General features: G+C 42.1%; 1 protein-coding gene across 2 annotated transcripts in view; it reads left to right on the top strand.

The window, feature by feature from the left end:
* Positions 1-12,471: 12,471 nt before the first annotated feature.
* The window catches only part of jak2b (Janus kinase 2b), a 36,399-nt gene continuing 25,485 nt past the window's right edge, over positions 12,472-23,385 (top strand). For both annotated transcript variants that reach the window (XM_030358310.1, XM_030358311.1), the window contains exons 1-4: positions 12,472-13,014; positions 14,998-15,236; positions 21,189-21,312; positions 21,706-21,823. In XM_030358310.1, the coding sequence (XP_030214170.1) occupies positions 15,014-15,236; positions 21,189-21,312; positions 21,706-21,823 (465 nt within the window). In that variant the 5' untranslated portion in view covers positions 12,472-13,014; positions 14,998-15,013. The remainder of the gene's footprint in view (positions 13,015-14,997; positions 15,237-21,188; positions 21,313-21,705; positions 21,824-23,385) is intronic.

Below are 23,385 nucleotides of genomic sequence, written 5' to 3'. Positions count from 1 at the left end.
TTTTTACAGCAACCTGAATCTGTTTCTGGTAGTGATCGGACCGCTGGAGCGCTCTCGGTGAGGGTGGCTGCGTGCCCGTGCTGGCACTGCGTCGCGTAGCCACAGAGTCGGCGTCACTTTCTCCTCCGCAAGTCTTGCTTCGGGGCCGTTCTCTGGCAGACAAAATTAGCTGATCAAGCCAGACGCATGGGCCCATGAAAAGAATCACGCACAATGAGCCCTGGGGCAAGATGCACTGCAGACACACAGACGAGGCACACACACACTCGTATCTGTCACACGCACAGAGCACAGCAATAGTGGGGGTGTGGAGTAGACGTGTGAACATGCTTGTGACAGGCGTGGGGACGGGAATAGCCAGCCAATTGGCCCCGCTCCTTTTCATTCCATATTTGTGCATATTTTAGTATTTCCTAGGAATATATGGCCATCGATGCACATGCAGTGGGACAGTGTCACACATGCGGTTGTGTAAGGTCACCCTCCCATGCCTGTGAATGAAAGGCTCACATACACAGACACACGCACACAAACTGACAGTCATACACACACACACACACACACACAAACACAAACTGTGGACAAGACGGACAGCAGATAAGTGCTTGTAAACCCCAAGTAGCATATTTTCCCAGACTGATATTTTCAGACAGACCACCAGATACTCTCTCAAAGCAGAAAGTGGGATTTTAACCCCGGCCTAGTGGGATGTACAGGGCTCTGAACATCACAGGCGGATTTACATTACACGTTTATATAGTACACAGTCTTGGCTTCTAACTGGAGGTGGGTGTCTCCTTCAGTGCCACCTCGTCTCACGTCTGACATCACTGTCTGTGTCAGTTCTCTGCAGAGAAGAAGGTGAAATTGACCGCACTACCGTTACCACCACCACCACCACACACATTGTCTGAGTAGGAAGACACCTGAAAACGGGCTTTTTAAATCACCAGGTTTGAGGACCCCAAACCCTCCGTTTGCATGCTTCTAAATGACGTGCATTAACACAGACTTGCATTAACACACAAAGCATCGGCCCAGATGAGGAAATGAATTGAGGCTTAAGAAGCACACACACACAAAACACATGGAAAAGCACACACATACTTCTCTAAGCACACACACACACACACACACACACACACACACACACACACACACACAGTAGTGTCCCAAAAAAGGACGACACCCATGTACATACAAGGCGGACACATTGAAACACATAGAGAAACGTACTCCCACCCTCACACGCACCGAACACTCAAAATACCACCAGGTTGCAAAATGCACCTGTCATGGTCTGTTTTACTTTGGTATCGGTCTTGTTTCTCCCCATGTCAGGTTTCCCTCCTGTGTGATTACTGCTCCCTCCCCTAATGTGTTTCAGCTGTTACTTGTTGCGTGCCCTGTGTGTGTTTGGTATTTAAGCCCTTGTCTTTCCTTTGTTCCTTGGGTTTGGGTCCTACCTGCCTGCCTGCCACCTGCTAACCGTGACAGCACCTGCTTGTTTTCTACAAAACCAACCCAATCAGATTTAATCTATTCAATATACCCCAGAAAAAAACGATGCAGTTCTTTTTTAGAATAATTTGATGACACCTCTAACCTGACATCCAATGGTGTCAGGTTTTAATAACAAACAGAATTAAAATTTTCTAAAATTGCATTAGGAAAATAATAGAAAAAATAGGAGGGAAACCTGACATGGGGAGAAACAATACCGATACCAAAGTAAAACAGGTAACACAGCAAAACAAGACAAGGAAACAGACAGACCATGACAGTACCCCCCCCCCTCAAGGGTTTACTACCAGGCGACCCATATGCAAAAAATAAAGAAAGTCAACTCCAAATAGGGTGGGTGGAGGGGAGCCAGGAGGAGGGAACAAAAAATGTTTTCTGGAGGCCTGCAATCCTGGAGGCCTGCAACGGCGAAGACCCACAGGTGGCTGGCATCGGCGAAGACGAAGGCGAGGTAGAAGGCGGGCCCCTTCTGGAAGGTCTGGATTGGAAGGTTTGGAAGGCGGAACCCCTCGGGAAGGCAAGGTAGAGGGCGGGCCCCTTCTGGAATGTCTGGAAGGCGGGACCCCTCTGGAAGGGAAGGTAGAGGGCGGGCCCCTTCTGGAAGGTTTAGAAGGCGGGACCCCTCTGGAAGGCAAGGTAGAGGGCGGGCCCCTTCTGGAAGGTTTAGAACTCGGGACCCCTCTGGAAGGCAAGGTAGTTATGGAAGAGGGGCACCCTCGGGAAGGAGTAGGGTTCAGGAACCGCAGGATTGAGCCGCAGTCTTCAGACAACATCCACATCACAGATAAGTGTAGACCAAAGGACAAGAAGATTTCAACAAACCTATTTAAGATTTCACGTTGTTAGAGAGCTAAATTGCATTAAGATGAAGATGAGACAAATTATATATCTATATACCAATGTTGAACATGACATAGAGCCGAGATATTCTTTTTTATTTAACCTTTATTTAAACAGATAAAAGTTTCATTGAGATCAAAATCTCTTTTCAAGAGAGACCTGGGGCCGTATTCACAGAGGATTTTAGGGCTAAAAGTAGGTCCTAACTGGCGAATTTAGGATTAACTCCTAAAAAGAATGGGCGTGTCACTCTTAAATTTAGGACCCCTAACTTTTTTCACTAAGAGCAATTCACAAAGTATTTTAGGCCTAAAAGTAGCACCTAAGTCTAGGAGAGCTTAAAAGTCCTCAAGAGGACTCCTTACTCAGTAAGACCTATTCACAAAGAATCGTAAACTGGCTGGAGACAATGGAAGACTGTGTTAATGAAGAGATATAGGCTAAATCGTGAGGGTATTAAACTTGTTGTGGAGTTAGTGCGGGATGCAATAACATCCCCGATAAACAGGAATAATCCGATTAGTACCGAAATAAAATGTTTGGCAACACTACGTCATTTAGCAACAGGGAAAATGCAACTTTGCAATGCCGACAATTTAGGAATATCGCAACCATCAGTCAGCCGTGCCATAAACCAATCTATCATCGCACTCTCTAGACCACATATCATCCAGGGGCCTGCCCGTAATTCCGACGCCTCATTGTTCCGACGTCTCAATGTTCCGAAATATTTCCCATTAGATCGACATGCCACTATTCCGACGGTTCAATGTTCCGAAAACGAAACCCATTGGTCCGAAGGTCCGTTAGTCCGACTTTTCAAAAAGGAGGCGCATTAGGCCGACGGTTCAATATGCCGAATAGAAAAAAGAGTTTTATACCTCGCTCGCTCCCTCTCTCTCTCACTCTCACTCTTTGTGTGTGTGTGTGTGTGTGTGTGTGTGTGTGTGTGTGTGTGTGTGTGTGTGTGTGTGTGTGTGTGTGTGTGTGTGTGTGTGTGTGTGTGTGTGTGTGTGTGTGTGTGTGTGTGTGTGTGTTTGTGCCCGTGTTGAGAATTAGACCTCCGCTCTCTGTCCATGGTGCTGCAACACCGTGTCGAAATGAAGTGAAGAGTTGTCTTTTTGCCCTCCAAAATTCATCGTGAACGTGATATGTAGGCCTAGGTTGTATTTTGGAGACAGAGAGAGAGTGAGAGTGAGAGTGAGAGTGAGAGACAGAGGGAGAGGGAGCGAGCGAGGTATAAAACTATTTTTCCTATTCGGCATATTGAACCGTCGGCCTAATGCGCCTCCTTTTCGAAAAGTCGGACTAACGGACCTTCGGACCAATGGGTTTCGTTTTCGGAACATTGAACCGTCGGAATAGTGACATGTCGATCTAATGGGAAATATTTCGGAACATTGAGACGTCGGAACAATGAGGCGTCGGAATTACGGCATGGCACCATCATCCAACAGTTTATCCGGTTTCCTTTGGACATTCAACAATTACACAGGAGGATCAAAGCCAACTTCATGGCAATTGCAGGTATGCCCAGTGTGATCGGTGCTATTGACGAGACGCACATAAAAATAGTGTTCGTCAATAGGAAGAAAGTGCATTCCATCAACACGCAGGTTGTTTTTGATGCACATTTTAACATAGCCTACTGGATGTTGTTGCAAAGTGGCCTGGAGCTACCCATGATTCGCTCATTTTAATGGAGAGCGGTCTGAGGCAGCTTTTTGAGAGGCACCATGTAGGAGTTGGGTGTCACTTGCTGGGTGACAGTGGCTATCCCTGCAAGACGTGGCTTTTGACACCCTACCTCAATCCACAACTGGGAGCACAGTTAAAGTATAACATGTAAGTGATTACGCAGATTACGCTTAGTCCTATGCGTAAAACACATCGTAATGGCTCTTTGACGCCTTTTATTTGTTGAATCCATAATTATAATTGTCATCATCATAAGACAATTATAATCATAAGCTGCCCCCACATAGCCACTAGGAAGCAGGACCGAACATATAAGCCGTAAATACTGTACATAGCCACAAGGGGAGCAGGACCTTACTGAAGGCTGCAATAGCTACTCCATCCACAGAAGGCAGCACCTCAGACAAGTGAGGAAGCCGAGGCTAATACGTCACATAGGCCACGCCCACTTCACATAGGCCACGCCCACTTGACGGGCAATATTAGCACGTGATTCAAGGGGAGAAGACAAGACAGAGATCAATAGGTAACCGCGGAGAGAACCGGGCTTAAGCCCGGGGTTTGAAGCTCACGATATTGTCCCTCCACGCGTTAGATACTATTCCCTCCCTTAAGCTTCATAGTTACCATACCGAAACATGCCTACTTTAACAAATAAAGTGAGTTAAAAGCGACCAAGGATTGGACCAATTTCTTCCAGAAATAACGCAATAACTGTTTTCCTCCATATATGTTAGAGCACATATACATATACGAAATGTTGTGGAGAGAGGAATTGGGCAGATTAAACGTCGGTTTCATGTCCTCCACGGCAAAATACGCCTCACCCTAGAGAGGGCAAGCAGAGTCATCACTGTATGTGCCATTCTACACAACCTCTGCAAGCGGAGGAACATTCCACAGCCAGACGATGATGATGATGACGATGAAGAGGGCGATGACCACAATGATGATGATGATGGCGATCAACATGACATGAATTAGGCCACGTGGAACCGAGTGGACTGGCATTTAGAGATCACTTTGTGAATACACATTTTAGGTAAACACCTTGGCACAAACCAGTCAACACACATTTGTGTAGTTCACAACATTTATTTTCTTTCAATTTTTCAATTTTATGTATTTTTATTGTTTGCTTTCTCTCTCTCTCTCTCTCTCTCTCTCTCTCTCTCTCTCTCTCTCTCTCTCTCTCTCTCTCTCTCTCTCTCTTGAACGTGCAGGCTACAACGTCATTATCGTGGTCTGCACAAACTTGTCATCATGCGTGTATTCTGCTAACTGCACTATAACTACTTAATAGGAATTCATTTCTAGCTAGGCTATTTCCTGGTTTTTCTGTGATTTAGTGGGCTCGTCTGAACAACCAATCACCGCACTGACCGCTTCTAAACTCGTGCACGAGAATCGACGTCATCCATAGCAACGGCGCGTCACTCTTAGTTCACTCTTAGTGATTCATCCTTAGTGATTCATCCTTAGTAAGAGTAGGTCTCAGCGGCTTTGTGAATAACTTTTAAGAAAAAACTTGTACGGAAAATGTTTTAGCGCGAGTTAGGAGCACTCCTAGATAAAGTGCTTTGTGAATACGGCCCCAGAACTATCATCGCCAGGGCTTTATGAGGAAGTCCCCTGAAAGAGAAACTGCAACCGGCCTGGCTAGATACAAAAGACCGGTGCAACAGCTAATCTGATCAGGACAGAAATAGACCCTGAACCACCAACTGAAACCAATCGGGGGGTCTCGGACAGATCGATTACAGACCTCTGCCTTGTGATGGAAGCAGCTGTCAGCCCCTACTGGGATAACTCACATTATATCAAACAAGTTTTTCCACAGTTCAATGCAGAAACAGGATTTTCAAACTCAGTAGAGGAAAACTGGCACCATTTTCCACACTGTACCAGGCATCAAATCAAGCAATTAATCACGTTTGATTCATGAAACCTATTTGATTCATAATGAAATGCAAGACAATGTGCTGTACATTGAAAGGCCTACAAAATGAAACATGTATATTGAAATGTGTATTGTGTATCGCTCCAGAGCCCTAGCAGTGTATTGAACCCACTGCCCATGTCACCGACAGATGTGAGATACACAAGGGCTTGCACAGTGACAGATTGTGGATTTTTTTTTACTGATTGTGGAAATATACATAGCCAAATTACAGCCAATAGTCATTGAGGGCAAAAATAGGCCCAATGATGGGCCCAGTTTTTTTAATTTAGTTTTACAAATCAAGGGTAGGCCTGATTTGACTAATTGGCTTTGCGTCCTTTCCTTCTGCCCTCGTAGTCCAAGACATGCTCATGCTGCCCACCAGCTTTCAAAAACAATGCTGCCACTGGTGGATTTGTATCAATTCACATAATTATCCCATCCTGCTATTTTATAGTTCACCAAAACACCCTGAAACACCTTGAGTGTCACATACTTATGCCACCATACACCACTATCAGTGCAAGCAGGCCAATGGCAACCAAGCGCGCAGTCCTTCCTCCCTCACTTTAAAAACCACCAGCCGCCACTGGTTTTAGGCATGCTGACATCCTAACCTGAATCACTCTTAAGCATGGTCGACGAAGTGCTAGCCCATCCCTCTACTGGGGGAGAGGCCTGGTGGCGACGTGTGTGTGAGGTGTAGTGTGTGTGTGTGAGGCCTGGTGTGTGTGTGTGAGGCGTGGTGTGTGTGGGGGGAGGCCTGGGGTTTGTTGGAAAGCGTGGTGTGTGTGGGTGAGGCGTGGTGTGTGTGGGTGAGGCCTGGTGTGTGTTGGTGTGGCGTGGTGTGTGTGGGGGTGAGGGGTGGTGTTTGTGGGGGTGAGGCGTGGTGTTTGTTGGGAGGCGTGGTGTGTGTGGGTGAGGCCTGGTGTGTGGGGGGAGGCCTGGTGTGTGGGGATAGAGCACAGAGAGCAACCGCATGACTGCAAGGCGGGAGGAGCATGGGGCTGGGGCATCACATAAAGCTGGGGCGTATTACTTTCTCTGGGCAAACATTGTATTAACTATTCCTTCTTTAATCCATTGCTTTATGTTCTCTGTGTGGAACCATGTGCTCTATGTTCACTGTGTGGAACCCTGTGTTTTATGTTCTCTGTGTGGAACCATGTGACGTTTGTTCTCATTATAAACGTTGTGTTCTATGTTCTCTGTGTAATCCATGTGGTTATGTAACCTGTGTCTCGGTATTCAGCGGAAGAACAGTCCTGCTGTTGGCGACTAATGTGATTTGATTGGTCAGGCGAGCAAACATTCTGTATCAATTGGCTCTTTCTTGTTACCTTGCTTGTGTGTTTGATCACAGGCTACTTAATGGAATGCAGGAATACACACACACTCACACAAACAAACACAAGCAGCTAGCTTTTAACATATTAGTGTTAGGATTATAGTTAGTTAGGATTAAAGTTAAAATCCCAGTATAGGGAATCTTTAATTTTTGTGAGTGTGCGTGATTGTTTTTGCGGGCGTGTGTGCCTGTGTTTGGTGTGTGTCCATGTGTGTGTGTGTCTGTGTGTGTGTGTGGGGGGGGGGGTGGCATTCTCCACTTCATTCCTTCCCGTTTAAAGGTGTAGTTTGTAGAATTTAATTTAACGATTGATCCGTTCCGCTATACTACAATTATATTCCATTGTATTATAGGATTGATAATTATATTCATAAAAAAAAGAAAAAAAAAAGGATACCAAAAGGTTGTTCACAATTAGGGCATATAGCAGACGCTTTTATCCAAAGTGACTGACATCGGTTAATGCACACATTGACACACCGACGAGTCAACCTTGCAAGGCGACATCCAGCTCGTCAAGAGCAGTTAGCCGACCCGAATAGTTCAAGTAAAAAAAAAAAAAAAGAGATTTACATTCAAATAAATTAAATTAAATCAATGAAAAATAAATATATCATATAAATATACTCAGTAAATACAATTATAGGCCATGTCAATATGTTTGGACAGTTTTTCTCATTTGCAGCAGCTCATTAAAGGGACACTGTGTAAAAATTACTCCCATCTAGTGGTACAATTGTATATTGCATTCAAACTAGTGAGCATTGGTATTCTATATCACTGGAGACAGTTTTCAACACATTTCATACAGTCCTTCTAGTTGCAGAGTTTGCTCGTGCTAGGCTAGCGCAAGTCAACGGGCAATGCTAGCCTGCTATTAAAAACAGTCATACCCACTCCACAGTACACCCGAGGTAAATCAATTATAACGACAGACTATAAATCTAAATGTCTGTTTATAGAATACTGTTAGAAATAAAACCAACCTTGCATTGCATTGCATTTTGAGGGAATTGCGGGGTCTCAGCAGCAGTGTTTATATTCCTGTACGTAGGCTACGGCAGCGGCGGACTGATACCTAGGTTACCTGCCGCTGTCATTGCTACAAACGCAGAGTACAGTGAACAAAGGAATTCTATAAGCATATTCAATTAACAAGATATGCCCACGTTTGGAGGAGTTAGCGATGCATCTGCTTTTGAAGATGATTATGAATAATTTGTTGTATCCATCGAACCGTACATGTACGAGCCGGTGTTACGCTTGCCAGTGGAGGAAAACTGCGCATGACACGTTGCCTTTTGCAATTTCGTAGTCTGACTTCTGCAACTTTGTATACATTAAGAATATTATCTACCTATATAAAATATTTCGTCTGATTAATAGACAATTTTGCCCGTACCAATAGTGATTAAAAAAAATTAATAATAATAAAAAAAGCTTGATCACGCCCAGTCCGATCCGACCCGAGGATAGTGGCGGGAAATATTGGACCGACCCGGCCCGCGGGTCGGGTCGGTTCGGTTCGGGCTCGGGTGCGGGCAGAAAATCTAAACTCTAGTCATGACATCCAATACTACCTCATCGAGTCATTCGAGTGATGATGAGGTTCGTTAATTCAAACTAATATCAAACTGCATTGAATCATTAGTGTAAGCTAATGATGTATGAGTAATTATTCCTTGAGCAAGATAGTGAATTATTTCAGTCATCATTCACGCTGGCTCAGAGTGAAAACACGTTTGCATTTCCTGTACCACGTAGTGCTTTTTGTCCCTCTTGGCAGTTCATAGACCGGAAGAACATGGAAGCCTCCATGAAGCTTACCAGTCCTATGAAACTACATATTAATTATTCTTCGCTCAGGAGGATAAGTGAGATTTTTGGCAGAGATCATTTTACACCAATGAGGAATTATTTATGAATTAATACGTTGATTTGAGGTAATAAATGACTTAAAATATTACACAGTGTCCCTTTAAAGCTACAGACACCAGAAATCGCATTCTGAAGGGACTGAAACAGAGGGGAATAGTGGTAGGCAAGATTTTTTTCCTAAAAGCTATTTCCAGCAAACAGCTTCAAAAACATGTTTTCTGGAACTCATATACTATGTTTACTTGTTGGGAAAACACCATCATATGTCTCCTTTAATCTCATGGTGGTCAATCTGTTGCAATCTGCAACCTCACCACAAGATGTCATTAAATCCTATACACTGCGCCTTAAAGTTATCAAGACGTTCGGGAAGATCAATGTCATCAACATCTCAGCCACACCAAGCTGTGTGAGGCTCTCTGTTGTGTCACAAGCAATCTGATTAGATTACATTATTACGGCTGATTGTTCAAATTATTTTGAAGATTTTATTTAATAAAACATTATAAGATTAGATTAGGTTGCGCTTCAGTGATCAATTAAATTGGAATGACTTACATTAAAGGACCGTCCCAATATGGATAAACAATAATGTTTACATTGTAGTAGACAGCTGTCAGTGAGTTGTTTGTTGGCATGGCCTATATGCAAGAGGAAAAGCACAACATTCGTTTTTCTTGCAGAATCATTTCAATTCGCATCAATGTGTGCGATTGTGACTGAGGCGCAGGTGCGTAGTAGGGGCGTGAAAGGCCTGAGGGATATTGTCTTCAAGGCCACCAGGGACTCACAAAAGAACATCTTCCACTGCTCGTCTGTTTTCTTTAGTTCTTTGTTCATTGTTTATTTATTTGTCGGTCTCTATCTCTGTCGTCTACTTTTAGCACACATAGCGTTTATTTATCTCTATGCATTTGTATTTGTTTTCACCTTTCTGGCGCTTTCTTCGAACTACGTGCAGTAAGCGACCCCTAGTGGATACATTGAGTTAATCGGATTTCCCAGACTCGTGTTCATTTATATAGTGAGCCTGCAACGGGATGATAACCGCATAGACGCTTGGAAGTCAGAAATAAAATCAACCATCGGGTAGACATTGTTATATACAAAAATAACCAATAGGATTAAAAAATATTAGATATTTTGCACATACAAAACGTAATAGTATGTATTAAGTGAACATCCAGTGTCCAGGGAACACAATATTTTATTTGTTATATTTGATTAATTATTTTATCAGGAAACCTCCTTATCAGATTTGATAAGGAAAAAACAAGAAGAAGTTAATCAGAATATATACATTTTGAGAAGTAAGCAAGAAGCTAAGGAACGGCTCACCATGTCTTCTTGGCCTGTGTGTTTTGTATAGTTTGGCTGAATCTCAAAATGATCAAGATGCAGCTTTTGAAGTAACATTCTGATTAACCAAAATTAGTTGGGAGCGCAAATGCTTATTTGGTGCTGTTAAAAAAACCCACAATAAGGTTTCTTGTAATGAAACAAACAACAAAAATGCCTATATCTTTATAGACCTATACAAATTGTACGTCTGGATAACAATCAAATATGGAATGAGATAGTGGGTAGGATGAAGGTGTTAAATTACAAACCAATTAGGCTAAAGTATTTATGTCTAAAAATACATTGAAACATAATAGTGTTTTTGTTTTTTGGGTTTTCGACTGAAAGCAAGGTCTGTGATAAAATAATCTACAGTAGGCCTACTACTGGAGAGATGTGAGCTGTAGGTGTATCTTCCATAGGGGTCTCCGCGGGATCTACCGTTGATGATGTACAGTCCCTGGGTGCGGCACAGCTGTAATAGTTGTAGTCCATGTTTGTTTGTAGTTTTGTTGTAGTTATATCTGGCAGGACACTTTGGGGAGGCGGTGGTCCGGTCTCCTGGTAAGTGCTTATCTCCCTGCCTGCTGATGGATCTCAGGCCGCTGTCCCGTCCTGGCATTGAGGTCACCACAGATTAGAATATGACCATGGGCCTGGAAGTGGTTGATCTCCTCCTCTAGTATAGAGAAGCTCTCTCTCTCTCTCTCTCTCTCTCTCTCTCTCTCTCTCTCTCTCTCTCTCTCTCTCTCTCTCTCTCTCTCTCTCTCTCTCTCTCTCTCTCTCTCTCTCTCTCTCGCTCTCTCTCTCGCTCTCTCTCTCGCTCTCTCTCACTCACTCACTCACTCACTCACTCACTCACTCACTCACTCACTCTCTCTTTATATATTTATGTATATATATATATATATATATATATATATATATATATATATATATATATATATATATATATATATATAGATATAGATATCATTCACAGTGTGTGTTGGGGCTTTTGACCATTGAAGTTTACCCTGATGACCCTCAACGCAAGCTGGAATCCTTGTCCCACAATCTAGTTAAAGAGTAACCAAACACTAGAGTCAGACCTCAGGGACAAATACAGCCATGTTACATGGGAAGTGACTCCATATTAGACAATACAAAAGAGTGATTGCAAAATATCGAGCTTTTTATATATATATATATATATATATATATATATATATATATATATGGAGAACTACCATATATTTTTACTGTAACACACACTGCATTTATAAAAATAATTATATATATATATATATATATATATATATATATATATATATATATATATATATATATATATATATATATATATATATACATACTGACGTGCACGGGACAGAAACACACAGACACAGAGACACACAATTATTTTTATAAATGCAATGTGTGTGTTACAGTAAAAATACAACGTGTTCAAATGGGGTCTAATACACAAGTCAAGCCACAAGATGGCAACAAATGCATTGAATAGAACATTGTATTACGTTTCGTCATCATAGCTCTTGTAGAGTTTTCTGGAGAACTACATTTTGGTAGCCTGCACACCTTTCTCATCAACACATGGGTTCATCGATTTTTTTATAAGATAGTAAATATCAAATAATTTATTGATTAATGACACCTGTAGCAACTATGGGATCTTACATTACACATGATTTTGTGTTGGCTGTTAATGCTTTTTGGCAAATTAGGCTTATTCAAAATACGTATAGTCTACTCTGAGCTGTTGCAGCCAGTGCCATGGTGCTGTAGAAGCAGGCTAAATGACGCTGACGTGTGGGCGCCAGTGTTGCCAGATTGGGCCTATTTTCCCACCCAAACTGGCAACACTGGTGGGCGCTTGGTTTGCAGGACCGGGCCGCCCCCTTCTGGCCGGCGGCCGCCGACGGCAGTGTTGTGGTCGGAGGAAGCCGACTGAGTAATAGTCGGCTGGCAAGTTTAGTAGCGTTACCCCTCGTTGTTTGCTATGAGTTCAAACTCGAGTAAAGTTACTTGGACCGCGGGCAAGTCTTAACCATGTAGTCCCATAAAGTTGTATGTGGCGTTGATTCGGTGTCGTGTTTAACTTAGTTAAAATGCAGCGAAGGATCGACTGCTAGTTCGGTACTGCTAACGGTAAATACCGCCGTGTCCCTAGCATAGCTTTAGCCTCGTATTGATTGACCCAGCCGGACGAATAGGTATGCCCTGGACGTCATGTCACTCTGATTATAGAGACATTGTTTTGAGATGTGAGCGTGTATCTGGTTGGGCAGGGGAGAAGTGCTTTCGTATCATATCTAACAGAAAGGGAAGTCCTTGGCTTAAGCTGTCAAACCCCAACAGTGGCTCTCAACCATCCTCCGCACTAGCTGGGGTGGCCTTGCTGAGATAGCAACAAGCTAGCTGCAGGTTAGGCAGATCAACCAAAGTAAGTTGTTTATTTTATAAAACGTTTTTTTAAATAAGTGTGTGTTTGGCTTTACCAGCCTGGCATTCTTGGACATGATCAACCGAAGGAATAGAAACAGAAGTCTGTCTGCACAGTCCGTTCAAGGGGTGGGCGTGTGAGGCAGATAGTTGCATAAGACGTTAACTTTTATTAGACAGCTGTGTCTTGTTTCAACTGTTGTTCATGTATGATGTTATATGAATGTCATTATATGCTATTACAACACCATCGACGGACAAGGGACCCAAGCAAGCCAGTGTTAAGCAGGACAAGACACAGCAGACATGCCAATAACTGTTGGTGTTTTAAACTGGGACGACTTCGACTTCTTTAACCATTTGCATTCAAATTGTTTATATTGTCAACTTGATTTTCATTAGATCGCATTTTCAAATTAATTCAGCCTAGTAGTCTTTATATGTTTTAAATGTACCCCATTCGTTTGGCATTGGCTGTGTGGAATTTTTCTGTATGAAGTTATAAATTGCCTTTTCTCCCACATCTGGCACTGCGGCATGTCTGCATTCGGGAGATATATTAGATCTTTTTTTTGTCATTCTCTATTGAAAAAAATCTCCAATGACTGAACAGTGGCCTATTCTACTGCACTATATTTTGCTTTCGTCATTCTCTGATAACTTAATAAGATGTAGACTTTTGTAGGTTCCGTAAATTAGGGCCTTACTTGTTGGTTTGTGTTGACACCAAGATGAAAGCATTACATCGAATGATCAATTGAACAATTAACTTTTCACATTTATGTTTGTTTTACTTCACACTAGACATCCATTCAAAGGATTGCATTTCACATATAATTTGATTAAAAAAACATGCATGTAATATCAGACATAGCCATTCAGGAAACCCCCTTTTTTTTAACCATTGCTACATTTCTTTCGTTTCTTATCCAAAATAATGGGTAATTCAAAAATAAATTATGGTAAAGGCTTTATAACTCATCTAATAAAAGCAAATATGGCTTCCATATATTTATAAAATGGTGAAGATACCAGTTGATTGTGTAAAAGTTGTATACGCTATTTTTTTTTAATATGGCGACTATAGCCTTTGAGAAACTTTCATTGGTGCACAACTTGGTTTTCCTGTTTAAAAGGGTTACCACACTGCATTGCTGTACAACTTTCAAAATATCAAACTATAAATAAATAAAAAGACCTCCAACTCCAGTACTACACAGGTGTATACAACAAGCATGTTATCGCCCAATAAGCAGCATTAGAATGCTTTTCATTCACCTACAGTTTCTTATCCTTTTCAGGCAATTCTTGACACATCCATGTATATATTTATTTGGCTCTAGATTGTATCCAAACTCAAATATTGTAGTAGATTGGGTGAGTGTCTGCCATGCCATCATTCAGGGACTTTTGAACTGACTCATTGGAGTAGCCTAGTTCTGCAAATTGTTTTGTTTTTATTTTTATACTGTGTGTGAGAGTTGTTATCTAGACACAATGTGTCTCCTGTTCTTCTTTTATGCAAGCCTCCTTTTAGATAAGCGTGGTGTGGGATATTTGTATGCTTAGGCTCAAATCAACAGCACATCCCTTATGAAGCCCATAGGTGCTTACATGATGAAAAGCCTATAATAAAACTGGGAGCTGATAGCCCCTTTTCTGTTCATTAAGGACTGCTCAAAATTTCCACCGATGTTTATAGATATTTTTGGACATGGAGTTGTTCAACCTAGGGTAGAGTACTTGGAAAAAATGATTTTGCTAGATTATTTGCTAGTATCCAACTGCAAAATTTCAAATGACTAGCTTAGTAACTTTAGAAATAGGATCAACCGATTAGGCTCAGAACACCCTAATCCCTATATATAATTACACAATCATTACTGCAAAGTTATCCGTATGTTTGATGTGCTATTTACCGCTGTATTTATTATTTGATTTTAAACCCTCTCAACAATCCACTGTGACTTGGCTCTTCTGGAAGGTTCTGCTGTCTGTGGATGGCCTGTATCTCAGCCATGGACATGCCAAGCCCCGTCCGGCTCCCGGTCCACCTCAACGGGACGGCCCACCTGGACAGCCAGGAGCCCACAGTAACCGCTGTGGCCCTCAGACTTCACCTCTACCACAGCGGGCCCCTGGGAGAGAGAGACGGCCCCCTCACCTTCCCACCCGGCCACTACCTGGCGGAGGAGCTCTGCATACAGGCAGCCAAGACATGTGGTGAGAGAAGCCTTCCAGATGTTCACAAGCCCTCCAGATGTGTGATAGACCAGATGTTCACTATACTCTGATAGACCAGATGTTCACTTTACTGTGATAGACCAGATGTTCGCTTTACTGTGATAGACCAAATGTTCACGTTACTGTGATAGACCAGATGATCACTTTACTGTGATAGACCAGATATTCACTATACTGTGATAGACCAGATGTTAATTGTACTGTGATAGACCAGATATTCACTATACTGTGATAGACCAAATGTTAATTGTACTGTGATAGACCAGGGGTTATTTTGAACTGTGATAGGGAGCAGATGTTCACTATACTGTGATCGAGACCTGAGGTTCACTATAATAGACCAGATGTTCACTATCCTGTGATGAAGTCTACATGATAACTATACTGTGATAGAGACCAGATGTTCACTATACTGGATAAAGACCAGATGTTCATTATACTGTGATAGACCAGATGTTCACTATACTGTGATAATAGACCAGGTGTCATTATACTTTGAAAGAGACCAGATGTTCTTTATAATGTGATAGGAGATCATAGACCAGAAGTTCATTATAGTCTTATAGTAGACCATAGACCAGATGTTTATTAAAGCTTTTCCCACAAAAAGGTTTAGTGGTGGATGAAATGCTTCTGAGAGAGATTAAAGCAATAAGGTAGGGCTGTACTGTAACATTTGAATAGTCAAATCATCGTTCTGTCTATGCAAATCTTCTCAGTGAATTGAAGAATTAGTAAACCTGTGCATTAGAACTACCAAATCAAACAGCTAGGCTGCCGTAGGCAAGATTTGGAAAATAAGCGGAAAAGCGCAAGATTTTTACACTAAGCATCCCAAAGTCCCTCCTTCTCTGCCATGGAGAAGTGTTGTTCTCAGGCACATGTGGTCGAGCTTAGCAGCTTGTGTGTGATTAACATTCAAGAATACCCCAAAACTATATGAGAAGAGATGCCCTGATTGGCTAGAAATCAGACGGTGGGTCTAAAAGCTATATTGTCTCATACAGCACATACAGTCACCTAGAATCAGATAGTCTCACATTTAAAGTACTAATACATAGGGGTGTGACGATACACTCAGCTCACGAGATGAGACGAGACACGATATTGGGTTCACGAGAACGAGACGAGACGAGATTTTAAGAAAAATACAATGACAAATTATATGACTGGACCAACAGACTTTTATTTAACCAAGTCGCACATGCATTTTGAAATAACTCTTTACATGCATGAAATTGAAACTAAAACTAAAATTTATAAAAGTTAAATTAAAATAAATTAATTAAAATAATTCTCTTTTTTTCAATTGCAAACAATATTATGTGCAAAACCAAATCAAAGTAGCCAAAATGTACTTTGATTAGATGTATTCGTTTTCGCGGTTATTCATCCTCTTCTTCTCCTCCGGAAAAACACGACCGCATTGCATTGTGGTGTACGGGAGTAACATGTAGGCTACATCGTATGTCCACTCAAATTTTGGGTATTTTAAGTGCACTATATAGTGCATGAAATTAACCACTGAGAATTCGAACACCGCTACAAAATGGCGAGCACCCTATATAGTACACTATATCCGTGATAGGGAACGATTTCGAACACAGCTTATGGCTGCTTTCGATGCTTCCCCTGCTTCCCCTGCTTCTCCTCCTCTTCTTTTCCTTCTCCTTCTTTAGGTTCTGGCATGCTAGATGTAGCAAAGGCGCATTAATGCCCCCACAGGCGACAAATAGAAGTTTGGATAAATCACAAATCTCGCGAGATAGATCTTTAACGCGACGGGTAATATCGTCGAGTTTAATCTCGCAAGATCTCGTGGCACGAGATCTCGTCACACCCCTACTAATACATGATGGATACTTTATTTTTACAAATTGCACTCAAATGATAGCTCTGATCGTGCTATAGATCTTGCCTACAGGACTTTCTAATGCATCAATTGCATTTGGCTTACATTGTCTATTAACCATGGGTAAGATAAACCTTTTTTTCCCTGCTTTACTTCGCTTGGATGCAGACATTGTGTGCTTAAGGACACGAGAGCGCATGAATCACAACAAGCAGGAATTATGCCCAAACTCACAGTAAAATTACACTCCCAGCTGGGGAAATGATAATGATTACCTCTGTCCGTACTCGTTTGTGCATTTTCGCTGTTCTGCAAAACAGAGTGGTGGTTAACTTCTTCTATAAGCTGAAACGCTTCATTCACATGTAGACATCTCCATTTTTTATCAGTCTAACCGTTCTAGATTGTCGTTATCGAAGAGGGTTGTGTCATGGTCTGAATCTGCATAATCAGACATTGCGGAAAGCTGTGTCTCCCCTAGAGACTAGACACTGTTTGGTTTCCAAAGATGCATTATAGTAATTACGGTTTAGGATATTAGCCTCTATTGTAGTTTATCAGGCTAGTAAAAGGTTATATTTTATGTCCAATTGAATGTCGATGCTGACATGAATGGAGGCGCAATGTCTCCATATGCCGAAAAGTCAATTTGTTTGTGGAAGCGGTCAGTCGTTTGCAACATGGTCTCACAGGAATCCGTGAAATGACTACGGTCGGACGCTTAACTCGAAATCCGTGGCCACATCACGGAAACACGCCGATATCCGTGTGTGAGCCACGGAATAACAGTGTCATTTACTTGCATTGGAGCAAATTCCGTGGCCACATCACGGACAATTGAAGTGATTCCGTCAGACCACCACGGATTTTGAGTTAAGCCCCCGCTGTGGTCAAATGTGGCACACACACAGATTGAAACGGGAATCTGTGTGTGTGCCACAGAATATCATTGTCATTTACTTGCATTGGAGCAACTTCCGTGGACACAACAAGGACAATTTAAGTGTTTCAGTGAGACCACCCCAGGTTTTGAGTTAAGCCCCCGTGGTCGATTGGAGCGAACTCAATCACGGAAATCGGCGTGTTTCCGTGATGTGTCCACGGATTTCGAGTTATTTGTCCGTAGTCATTTCACGGATTCCTGTGAGACCAGGTTGGTCGTTTAGCAGAGGCACTGTCCCACTCCTTAAGCTGTGGGAAATACTTCATTGTACTGTGATAGAAACCAGATGTTCATTGTGCTGTGATAGATCCAGATGTTCCCTATACTTTGATAGAGACCAGATGTTCACCATACTGTGATAGAAACCAGATGTTCACTATACTGTGCTATACCAGATGTTCACCATACTGTGATAGAAACCAGATGTTCACTATACTGTGATAGAGACCAGATGTTCACTTACTGTGCTATACCAGATGTTCTCTAACTGTGATATAGACCAGATGTTCTCTATACTGTGATAGAGACCAGATGTTCACTATATACTGTGCTATACCAGATTTCCATTATACTGTGATAGATCAGATGTTCATTATAATGAGATAGACCAGATGTTCATTATACTGTGATACACCAGATGTTCATTATGCTGTGATAGAGACCTGATGTTCTCATGATACTGTGATAGAGACCAGATGTTCACTATACTGTGATAGACCACATGTTCTTTATACTGTGATAGAGACCAGATGTTCACTATACTGTGATAGAGACCATTTGTTCATTGTAATGTGACAGGAGAACAGATGTTTATTGTACTGTGATAGAGGACCAGATGTTCACTATTCTGTGATAGAGACCAGATGTTCACTCTACTGGATAGCAGACCACTAGTGATGCATTGATTGCCCGGCCCCCGATCAGTGTCGGCCTATGTAAGCACTTAACACACGTGATTAACCTTCTGATCCACTTAAAAAAGTGATCAGCCCCTTTGAGGGGCTGATCACGTGACTCAAAAAATACTCTCCTTATTAGGTTTATAAAGGGCGTAACCAAAGCGTTACCCAGCCAAACTATGGCTGCAACAGTCTTGGCTTGGAAACATCCTCCTTGGCATGGTTTTCAGTCAAAGTTTTTTGGTTGCGCAAAAATAAAAAACGTTCAGATTTCCAAGTAGTGGCATAGGCCGCCTATATTTAGCTATGAAACTGTATGTGCTTCCTAAATTGTTTAATATTCCACTTGCGTTTGGCTGGACTGGCCAAACTAAGGCTTTTGTGTTCTATTTTGGATACATATAAGATAAGTTAAAAAGATTGGGGAGGGTAGTATATGTCTCCTGTCACAGCAGAAGGTCTTTTTTTCATCCTTCTAATCATCATTTGAATGCGTAATATTTCCCTTAAAAATGTATAAGCTATTACGACTTGAATATTTATGACACCTGCAGCCTTAAGTGAAAGCCCCATCATCATAATAAATTATATAAGTCTACGCCCCATCACAGCAGGCAATAAGTAGGAATCTTGGACATCACCAATGCAGTTTACATTTTTTGAACAGTTAATACATTCATTCAGTTAATACACGATTTTTGTATTATTTTGTTCCAAGAATGCAAATAAATATGAACTGCAAAGCCTATAGGCTAGAAAATTATAAAATAATGTAAAAAATTGTATTATATTGCTATAAAATTATCTTGAATATATTCCATTAGTAATACGTTTAATGCAGGGTCTGTGAGGCCACACTGGGTTTATAAACCTGGATGCAGTTTAAAAGGAATTTATGAAAATGTTTAACCTATATTTCTGTGTAAATAGAAATCAGTGATAGCTATCGCATCGGCTGATGACACGTAAAACAAATCACGATGTGAAATAATCTGATCGATGCATCTCTATAGACCACATACCAGATGTTCATTATACTGTGATAAACCACATGTTCATCATACTGTGATAGACCAGATGTTCATTATACTGTGATAGGAGACCACAGACCAGATGTTCATTATATTGTGATAGGGGACCACAGACCAGATGTTCATTATACTGTGATAGGAGACCATAGACCAGATGTTCATTATACTGTGATAGGAGACCACAGACCAGATGTTCATTCTACTGTGATAGGAGACCAAATACCAGATGTTCATTCTACTGTGATAGGAGACCACAGACCAGATGTTTATTCTACTGTGATAGGAGACCACGGACCAGCCTTGCAAGAATAACATTTGTCTTTCCCTAGTCAAATAGATTTCACTACATATTCAATTCAGTGGATTTGACTTCAGAATGAAAGACCAACGTTCTGTATATGTTTTCTTTGAATCTTGCTGGTGTTTATAATGTTTTAAAATACATGATATTAGTGAAGTGAGCAGTTGTGTTTTGGGTAGAGAGGTTTGTGGGTCATAAAGAAGTTTACAGTAAAATCATATCATTGCAACTGGAATATTGTCTCTTTTGCCGCTGGTTTTTAAGGGTCCCTCGCCGAAAATTGGATCTTAGTTTTCACCAAATACACACTTGACTGGAAGGTGTGAAGTGCCACAGTTCACCTCTGGAGGGCTGAGCTGTTCCTGTTACGCCTGCTGGACAGGCTCTCCCTCTGGTTCCCTGTCTGTCAACCTTTATTTAGTCTTGCCCTGTATAAGCAGGTAAAACAGGCGTTGTTTAGGTTCCCACAGGTCCATTACCATGGGCCACAACGATGTGATGATGACATTAAACAAGCCAAGAACAATTTATATTTGGGTTCTACTTCATTGGCCTTTCCTTCACCTATTATGCGAAAGGACTCGGAGTGCCTCCAGGGCAAGGCCTCTTGTGTTGACATTTAATTTGACTATGAAATTAAAGGTTTAAGTAAAATCAAAAGGTACCAAAGAAACACTGCATTATAAGTTAGACCAAAGTGTGTAACTTAATCACCCATTGCAAAACCATCATTAGACTGTCACTAGATAAACACAAGTGTTGCACTGCATGGCTTTCGGCTTACCCTAAACCCACATTTTTTTCTTGTTCGGACTAACCCACCGTGACGGTGTAGCCAGATGGCAGCGTGTTTGTGCAGTACCACTGTAACTCGGCTGTCATCGTGTTGTCTCCATGCCTTCCAGGTGTGTCCCCGCTGTACTCCAGCCTCTTCGGCCTCTTCTGCGAGCAGGAGGCCTTGTGGTTCCCACCCAGTCACGTCTTCCAGCTGGACGGAGCGGCCTCAAAGGACATATCGTTTAAGATAAGGTAGCCCACGTTTACCGCGGCGCGCCTTATCTGTGGCACGTTGCTCATCTCTGTCGGTGCTGCCCGGATGATTCTGAACCATTTGTCATTATGTCATAGTTCTGTTCCTCACACATGCAACCCTTTTGGCACCAGAAACATAACCATGAAGATGCCTTCATATCAGGGTGTCTAATGTTTCATTCTACGAAGGATTCTTCCGACCGCCGTTGCAACCATTAATTCATTAATGGGTTGAAGCTAGTCTTTGCGCCTGTATTTTCGATGCTTGTTCACAAGTTATATTCCATAAACCCATGACTGACCTAAAGTGGCGAATGCTGAAACTGTTCCACCGTGACATGTCTGTTGTATATGGGCTTCAGTGACGCTTGTTGTGTTGTTGTTCTGCAGGTTCTACTTTCCCAACTGGTACTGTGGTGGTGGGTCGAGGGCCTATCGCTACGGACTCTCAAAGGGGTCTGGGAGCGCTGTGCTGGATGACTCGGTCATGGCGTACCTCTTCTCTCAGGTAAAACCCAAACAGACCCAGGCGTCCATGGTGAATGACATGCAGAAGTGAGAATGGATATGCTAATCGACTCACGGCTGGGGAATATGTGTGGTGTTTTGGCTCTTCAGCACAGTCCCTGTAGGCCGCTAAGCACACATTGTATCTTAAATGTACCTAATGAATTAGGCTGTATCTGGGTGCCACAATGTCCTTGTGTCACCGAGTCCTCCCTTTGCATTGGTGAAACCGTTGCCCATGGACAGCGATACGGGCCCTTACTCGGAAAAGGCTATCTAATGATAAGCAGCTCAGTTTGTTTTTTGACCCAAAGGTGAGATGGTGAAATGGTCGGATCAGTCTTTTTAAAGGGAATGCATAGGAAGGAACTAATGCGTAACCTCTTTATCAAAACAACTAAAAACATCCCTGCATGTGTCAAACGCGGCCTACTCGAGTCTACTCCTACATGGGCCATTCAATCGTATTAAATAAATACTATATTAGACAAAACAAAGTAGTACCAAAAAATATTGTAGGATTCTCATAGGCTCATGCATACGTATGCATATAAAATGTATCAAATATGCAACTACTACTGTGAGCACGATTCTAAGCTCTCAGCCAGGAGGGCTGGAGGTGGCCCTGGGCTTTTGTCTAGCCTGGTCGGGCTCATTCTAAGGACGGATGACCCCGGGCATTAGCCTGGAGTCTTAAGGCTTAGGAAGATGCCCTCCCGTTCTGCGGACACAGAGCAAATAGGCTCTGTATGCTCAGGCTTTTGCTCTTTCTTTGCTGACATTAAGCCATTTAGTCTACTGGCTCCTTCCCTACCTCCCCCTACCTCCCCCTCCCTCCCTCCCTCCCTCCTCCCTCCTTTCATCGTCCTTCCTCATCCCGCTTCCTCCATCTCCCTCCTCCATCCTCCCTTCTCCACTTCATCCTGCTCACAGTTTTCTTTGGACCTCTTTGTTTTTTGGTCACTCTCCTTCCAGCACCATGTTTTGATTTTGTTGTTGTTCTCTATTGGAGATTACGTTATCCTTGTTGTGCTTCCTCTCTCAATCTGTCTTTCTCCTAACTTTTGCTTTCTGTCCTGTTCTATAATCCCCCTGTCTTACCTCTCCGCTTGCTACAACCCCATCTCGGGCCACAGCTAGTGGCGATTTGGGGAGTCGATTGTTATGAATAAGAAAGGATTGTCCTAAAACAGAGACCTGCACTCTCATCGATTCATCTGGCTCTTCCCTAATTAACCAGATGCACTCACTCTCGGATTCAGGCACCAATAACATTGAACAATAAGGCATCGTTTTTTTTTACGAAATTATTTACAATGCAACCCTTTACAATGCAACTCTTCGCCAATTATTTATATTTTTTACTCTAATCTAAAGTAAATAAAATGAGAAGTAAAACGTTTAATCTTGACCTATGCAAGGTTTTGCACTGAAAGCCCTGATAAGAAGGAATGATACTGCTTTTATCTCCACTCGTTGGATACCAGTCACAGGGTTGTGCTGGTCTCACGTCCAAACAGGCACCATTGTGAATTAAAATAACTTGTATGTATTGTGTTATTC

This window comes from Gadus morhua, chromosome 6 (assembly GCF_902167405.1).
Source record: "Gadus morhua chromosome 6, gadMor3.0, whole genome shotgun sequence".
Taxonomy (NCBI): domain Eukaryota; kingdom Metazoa; phylum Chordata; class Actinopteri; order Gadiformes; family Gadidae; genus Gadus; species Gadus morhua.
This window is presented reverse-complemented; position numbering and strand designations above follow the sequence as displayed.